Source organism: Leptonotus elevatus, chromosome 2, assembly GCF_054856555.1.
Source record: "Leptonotus elevatus isolate MCC_2025b chromosome 2, RoL_Lele_1.0, whole genome shotgun sequence".
Classification (NCBI taxonomy): Eukaryota; Metazoa; Chordata; class Actinopteri; order Syngnathiformes; family Syngnathidae; genus Leptonotus; species Leptonotus elevatus.
In genome coordinates, this window is record NC_141240.1 from 33,311,820 (window position 1) to 33,319,423 (window position 7,604).

A 7,604-nucleotide genomic window follows, 5' to 3' on the forward strand; every position below is an offset into this window, starting at 1 on the left:
CAAAAGCACCAAAATGCAAACTCCGGAGGGAAGTTGTGAATTTATGCAAAAAGGGTTCAAGCTTGAATACAACCTCCTCCTATATTGTTTACTTGCTTCAAAGCTACTTGTGCCATCTTCTCGTTTCACTCGTCAGTTGCTGATTGTCGATTGCTCAACTGAAAATAAATAATTTAAGGAAATAGAATAGAAACATCCCTGCTTTTTTGTTTTTGTTTTTGTTTTTGTTTTAGAAAAAAGACTGTATATGATTTTATTTCTTACTTGATATCCCTCAGGGAGATTTTACTGCGAGCTTCACGCCGAAGAGCTGGAAGACGCCGCTGGAATATCGTCTTGTAAGGTGGGTGACGCGACTCAGCACGTGCAAATGCATGTGTGGTTCTTCACTTGTCTGCTTGTCTTCTAACCCAAACAGTCACTTAACAAACGAGTCATTTTGTTGTGCTTTTGCTTAAAGACCAAAAACTCAGATTCCACAATACAGTATATCAATCGGTCACAAATTCTTGACACGCACACGCACTTTATGGTGGCAGTGAACTCAACGCACTTTACTAAGAGGCTTTAAGCTGTTTTAGTGTCACTCCAATTTAGGTGTACTGGAAAACTCAACATAAAACAAACACAGTCGCACTTTATCAATTTAAATTATTTATCTTTTTTATCTAATTTAAATGATCACATACACACCAACTGAAACCAAAACTTGCCCCAGACCATATAGCGTAATGCTAATGCTAATGAGCTTGTATTTTGCAGTGCTTTCTCTTTCATCGTCAAGCAACAGATTTAACACAAATGATTCAGCAAAAAAACATGTAGACCAGACTGTTCTAAAAATAGGTTACCGGTAATAGGATATTGTTATTTTCCAGGAATGTTGTCAGTAATCATGCTGGGAGAGATTTATAAAAATGTTGCACATTGATATTTGTTTCCTAATTATTGTAAGGAATGATGACAACAGCAGCATATAATGAGAATATTCTTCAAGGTAGTTTGAGTTATTTCAGAAGCGTGTATGAAACTGGAAGGCCTTCACATTAATCAGTAGCCAAAAAAAGGAGCTCTCACAAGTTTGCCACTAAAACGGTCTTGATGTTGTTATTGTGTACAATGGGGCTACATCTTTTCCATGCTTTTTGTCCTCGTAGGACAACAAAGGAAATGAAGAGAACGGCATTTCCAGCGAGGGTTACTCGCCGTCCCCATCTGACGAGGACGAGCACCCGCCAGACCGCCTTGCTCCAAAATCGCCACCTTCCGTCAGACAAGCCAACCCTGAAGAAGCACCTCCCTCCGACAGCGACCGGCGCGTGGACGTCGAGCTGACGGACAAACGGCCCCCTGTCCCCAAGCCCCGTCACTCCCGGCAAACAGTCCCCGATCCTCCAGTGGCGAAGCCTCGCACCGTCTGTGTTTTAATCCCCTCTGGTCTGAAAAACAATCCGCCGCCGGAAACCGCGCGAAAGATAGCCGAGACTGCTCCCGATTCGCGACCCAAGCAATCGCTACGCAAACTCAAGTTGAGTGACGAGGAGAAAAACCAGCTGGTCGACCTCCTGACCTACACTGCCGATTCGGACTCCGAGACCCTCGGCGGGTCTTCGTCCTGCTCCTCGTCCTCGGCGACTGCGCGAGGCGCGAGTCCTCCCAAGGCGGAGGACGACGGCCAAGAAGATGAAAGCTACTGGAGCGTCAGCACGGCCGGTCACGTTCGCGAAAAGAGGAACAGGCGATGCTTCCGGAGGAAAGAGACGCCCGCCGGACAGCCCAAAATCCGATCCAAGTTTTCACCCTGGAATCTTTCCTCGCCCCGCATCGAAAGAGATTCGCGGCTCAGCGTTCATCAGCCCGGGAAAGTGGGTGAGTAAAAAGTCGCCATCTTGGCTTGCAAGCATGATCGTTATGAAATGTGCCAAGTCATGGAGGTAACCAGTGCTAGTTAGAACCAATCATTCTCCCGCCAAGGGTCCTCAAGGGTGCATAAAGCCACGCAAACAAAATGGTTGGCCAGTAAATAGCGCATACTTCTATATGAATGGATTAACAATTGGACCCTTGTGGCTGAAGACACAGAACAGTCATCTTACATTGCCACTGTTACTGACATCTTCTGTTGTTTTTGGCTGAAAACACTTATCGGTGCATGTTTTGCATTAGGATCCCTATATAGAGTCATGAGAGCCTCACAAAGAACCAACTTCACTGTTTGCATCCACCAATGAGGTGACAGAGGTTAAGTTTTTATTTTTGCAGTCATTTTTTTCTTGATGGACTTTGCTTTCATTTCATTGCTGACGGTCCTGACAACATGATGCAGACGAATCTTGTGAGTCACACAGAGATTTGTCTTAAGAGAAGGACACGAGAAAATTAATAACCATATTTTTAGCAATGAAATGTACACGTAGAGCTTCTTCCAGACTTATTAGTACAACTGTACACCAAACACTGTAATAATGTGAAAATGCAGCGGAAAACTCAATGCCTTAGTGAGTGGCAACACAAGATGGCCGCCGGTGGCTTCACGTGTCCTAGCTATGACGAGTAGGCCAAATTGTTAGTCCATCAGGCCAACCTGAGCTTGTGACAGTGAACCTGACACTCATTGGCTGATTCCCAAAATCGAAACCTTCTACGCACTGTAAAAAGTAAAGCCCATAGCACCCCCTACTGGTCAGGAGTCAAATTGATTCAGAGGATCGATATTGGATGGATTCATCAGTATTTTTAGCCACCCCTGGTTCAGCAGTCAGATTTTGTTTTTAGATTATTTTAAACAGTTTCTCTACTTGAGTATTTTTCTGACGACTTTTTACTTTTAGTACCAACATTTGAAAACGGCTATCGGATAGCATGAGTTGTGGTTTGGCTCTCGTCCAGTGTGAAGCCAAAGCAGAGTTGTTGGTTTGTTTACGGCAAACTGATGAGCGCTGGCTCAGTGTGAACGTTTTACTGGAAACAGTTAGTAGTCAAACTTGTTTTTGCGTCTTATTCCCGCACAGAAACCACCTTCACACACGTTCACAGCGCCTCCGTGGATGAAGGCGTCGACGGGGACGAGGACGACGAGGACGACGACGAGATGCTGGACCAGGTCGACGTCCACCTATCGGACGGGAAGGCAAGCAAGGCTAGATTCGAACGGTCACGTTCGATGCAGCGACGCGCTCGCTCACAGTTATGATGTAACAGTTTCAGACGCTCGCGGCCGACCCGGCGGAGGCGGGGAAATTGGAAATGATGAAGATGAGGACGCTGGAGCGGCGAGCCAAGATGAGCGAGTTGCAGCGGCTCCGACAAGCACAAGTGAGTGTGACGTCCTCCTGTCGGCTCGCGTGGCACATTTGCATACAATATGTTGCAAGTGTTTGGTTTCCAGTTTTAACTCGTTTGTACTTGGACTCGGAATTTATTGCCACCAACCAAAATTATGTTTAAGTGTGTTTTTCAGCGGGGAGGCGTGCATCAGGTCTCGCTTGTTTTTTCAAGTTGGAGCTGTAATGACAAACAGATGCCAGTAGATGGTGGTGTTGCATCACTTTTGACTTGATCGGCACAGCTTTTCTTTGTTATGCGGGTAAATAAGTGATTACTTTGCCAATCGAAAGCAGTCTGCCACAGTTGTCTACTCTTTGGTCAGAAACTGGTGTTTTGCGGGAAATCAGCCCATGTTGGATTTGATAACTCAAGGGGAGGATTAAGTTAGAATAAAACTTTTTTGAAATGAGAGGGAGCCTCCTCGTCTTTTAGTTTGTTGATGCTTTTCCTGTTACGGAACACTATATTGTGTGCGTTTTGAAAGATCAGTCAAAATGTCGTAAAAGAGCCATGAAGATTTATTTATTTTTCACTTTTAATGTGCAATGCATTTTAATAGAATTATTTTCATTTATTGTTGAAACTTAATGTTGCAATAATATGAAATATGTTTTTGATAACCACTACTGTTGCCCATGATGGGGTACTTAAAATGTCTTTTAAATTTGTGACGTATTGACACAGCATCATTTTGTCCTTTTTTGTTTGTCAGTCGATCCAGAGACGGCTGGAAGAGATCGATGTGACCTTCCGCGATTTGGAGCAGAAAGGCGTTGCGCTCGAGCAACGTCTACGCGGAGAAGCTCGTAAGAAGCGTTTTTATTTTATTTCATCCGTTATTGTTGCGTATGTTTGATTCACTTTATGCTTGCATTTCTTTGCGGTTCAAATAAGTTTACAATGTGTTTAAAATGTGTCTTAATAAGTTTCGGTGTGTTTAAAGCTTGCTTAAGCTATTTTTATTGGATGTTTTTTGAGATTTTCGTACTTGCGTTGTAACTTATGACTTCCTGTCCGCAACCCCCAAATGTTTTTAGTGCTTTAGTCCGCTTGGCATGTTTATTCCCCTCATATAATTTTTTTTTCCGCTTGCAGAGACGGATAGTTCCCCCGACATGATCGAGCAATGGATCCAGCTCGTCCACGAGAAGAACGCTTTGGTCTGCGAAGAGTCCGACCTCATGGTGGCGTAAGTGTGCACCTTTGCACCTAGCTGCTGTACAAGGATTTTTTTTTTTAATCTTAACTCATTCACTGCCATAAATTCATAAAATAAAATAAAAATAGGGGCGACAGGCGGTTGACATTTTTAATTGTAATTAATCACATGATTTCATTAGTTAACTCACGATTAATCATACATTTTATACATGTTCTAAATGTACAATAAAAAATGTTCTAGGTTTTCATACTCTTGTTAACGAAAAGTGAGAAAAAATGTTAAACTAATGGAAATAATTTAAATGAATTTTTGACGTTTATAGCCATCAATGGTAGTGAATGAATTAAAAGAAAAGAAAACATTATTACAAATTTGGGGCGTCAGGCGATTACAATTTGTATCTTGTTTTAAATGTACAATAAAAAAATTCTAGATTTTCATACAAAAAAAGGTTAAACTAATAGAAATAGTTAAAAGAAATAGTTAAAATAAATGTTTGACGTCTATAGCCATCAATGGCAGTGAATGAGTTAATGAGAAAAGCTTTTTCACAAAGTTCAGTGCCATCCTGGCTTTATTTCCTCCAGACAGGACAAAAGTGGCCTCAATTAGAAAGCGTCTTTTTTGCTCAGCGGGACATAAATCTAACTGTCATCTGCATAGCAGTGAAATGAAATCCCACGTTTTCTTAAGATGGGACCCAGGGGCAGCAAATACAATGAAAACAGCAGGGGCCTTAAGATTGAACCCTGTGGAACACCATACGAAAGTGGGGCAGAGCAACCAAGCCTACCGCAAATATTTCTGTCTGCCAAATAGGATTTAAGCCACTTATGTCCACCTGGCGTTGCAAACGAGCCAACAAAATACCATGTTGCATGAGCAGCAATTTGCTCAACATGTCAAGATCCTTCTGATTACTTCAACTACTACAGATTGTCTATTAGCTGGATCATGCCGTGAGTGCTGAGCGATTCCTGCCACGTGCACGTCTGCTTCGTTTAGCACTGATCCCACGATGTTTGTTGTCCCAGGTCGCGACAACTGGAGCTTGAAGACAAACAGAGCATGCTGGAATTGGAGCTGAGGAAATACATGGACTTGAGCGGTACGTGCCTTGATTATTGATGCACATCTGCAAGCCGTCAGAAGGGCACATTATTACTTGCGCAACTTGTCTTTTTTCGTCTTGCGTGCATCAGATAAGACGGCCGAGCAGCAGGCGGAAGAGGAGCGCGTGCTGCAGCAGATGATCGAGGTGGTGGACATGCGCGACTCGCTGGTGTCCTTCCTGGAGGAGAAAAGGCTGAAGGAGATCCAAGAGGAGCGAGAGGTCCTTTCCATCATGGAGGCCAAACGGCATTCCAAGGCGGAGGGCCAGGTTCACTGGCAGTAACAAAAAAAAAATTACGTTTCACAAAAGCACTTTCGGGCACGTTCACGCTTGAAACACAAATGCTGCAAAGCCAAAGAAGGTTCTACACTGAGGAGCTGACTGCAGCGGCTTCCAACCACACCAGGGGGAGACATCATCTGATGATGAGGATGATGATGATGATGCACAAACGGCGGATAATCATCACCGGGCCAGCGAGGGACCTGACCTGGATTTGTGTGGTAAACATGCCGTCTCGACAAAGCGGCGCCAGATGGCAGCCTTGCAGATGAAGATGAAAGCCTGATGGGTCGGATGGAGGCTCGCAAAAGCTTCACGTCGTCTTTGACTGAAAAACAAGCCACGTGCTTTGTTTGCTACTAATTTGTATAGTCAATAAACGTTATGGGAAAGTGGAACTGAAAGGCTTTTCAGTTATTGCGTCTCTTTTATTCTCAGCAATTCATCACATTGCGATGCCATTTGGGCTGGTGCAGCCCAAAATGTACAAAGTGGTATATATAAAAAATAAAAATTAACTTTTTTCAGCGTGATGCTGCCCAATAAATTCCACAGTCATTATTTATATTTACTTTTCTCAGCTTTATTCGTAGAGCACTTAAAAAAAACAAAAAAACAACCACAGCTGTAACAAAGTACAGTACATAAGATTGAACAGAAAATAATAAATAAAATATTGCATTGGGGTTTTTTGTCCATTTGAGAGTCAGTCTGTACGTTTATTTTTTTTAAGCCTCAATTGACTCCCAATTGTTAGAGTGCATGGCAAATGATTGACACCTTGTAACTCATGCCTTCTGTCTTCAATAGGATGATCTGACTCTGCCATGGTGGTTTCTTAAAAATAAAAATGCAGACTCCACCTTGAAGTATGAGAGTTAAAAAATATATATATATATATATATATATATACACCTTTCCATCCTCCCCTTCAGACAAGTACAAAGTGAGAGTACTTTGTCCCTTGTGAGTGTATGGTCTTGTGATCAAGTGTTGATTTCCCTCCTCTCTTGCTTCCAATCATTTAACAGAATTAAAATTCAAAAAAATATATATTTGTCTTGCATTGCACACGTGAAAACAATCTGATGGGCAACTTCTTGCAATCATTTTGCCTTTGCAGCATGTTTGCGTTCATATGTTAAGGATTTGATTGTTCCCTTTTAAATCAGAAGTTCGTCAAATGTAAACTAATAAAATACATTTAAAAAAAATCGGACCTGCCTTAATTTTTTATCTCCATGGATGATACGAATCGGTTTGCTCCCCAAACTCGTGCTTGATGCTCAAGACCAGTCCGGAGTGTGACTCCACCAGGGAGCGCAAACGCCAGTAATTTACATAATTCTGTGTTGATTTGTGGGTTTGCCTTTTGCTTCCATAGCTGTTTTTAAAACTGTCCCTCATACACAATAGAAAACGTAACTTGTTTTAATGTTGTATTCTTTTCGGAACAGCAGCCATGCACATATTGCAAGTGCACAAAACCGCCACTGTTTTGCATTTGCATTTCAATTCCATTCATTCCACACACCTCTTCTCAATCCAGCGTCAGCTCTTCCACAATTTCAACACAAATGACATTCTCTAGTTAAAGAAGGAAAAAAAAAATCTACCACCGGATTTTACAATAAAAAAACTAAAAATGCATTTTTAGCCATAACGTATTACATTTTATGACAAAACTATGATATATGAGTCTGTCATTTTATACTGTTT

General features: G+C 42.2%; 1 protein-coding gene across 6 annotated transcripts in view; it reads left to right on the plus strand.

Annotated features, from left to right (window-relative positions):
- Nucleotides 1–6,283, plus strand: part of mical1 (microtubule associated monooxygenase, calponin and LIM domain containing 1) — a 91,213-nt gene extending 84,930 nt beyond the window's left edge. For all 6 annotated transcript variants that reach the window (XM_086070168.1, XM_086070167.1, XM_086070172.1 and 3 more), the window contains 8 exons: nucleotides 279–343; nucleotides 1,158–1,869; nucleotides 3,012–3,130; nucleotides 3,202–3,315; nucleotides 4,040–4,133; nucleotides 4,423–4,516; nucleotides 5,524–5,597; nucleotides 5,692–6,283. In XM_086070168.1, coding sequence (XP_085926294.1) covers nucleotides 279–343; nucleotides 1,158–1,869; nucleotides 3,012–3,130; nucleotides 3,202–3,315; nucleotides 4,040–4,133; nucleotides 4,423–4,516; nucleotides 5,524–5,597; nucleotides 5,692–5,885 — 1,466 coding nt within the window. In that variant the 3' untranslated portion in view covers nucleotides 5,886–6,283. The remainder of the gene's footprint in view (nucleotides 1–278; nucleotides 344–1,157; nucleotides 1,870–3,011; nucleotides 3,131–3,201; nucleotides 3,316–4,039; nucleotides 4,134–4,422; nucleotides 4,517–5,523; nucleotides 5,598–5,691) is intronic.
- The last annotated feature ends 1,321 nt before the right edge of the window (nucleotides 6,284–7,604 follow it).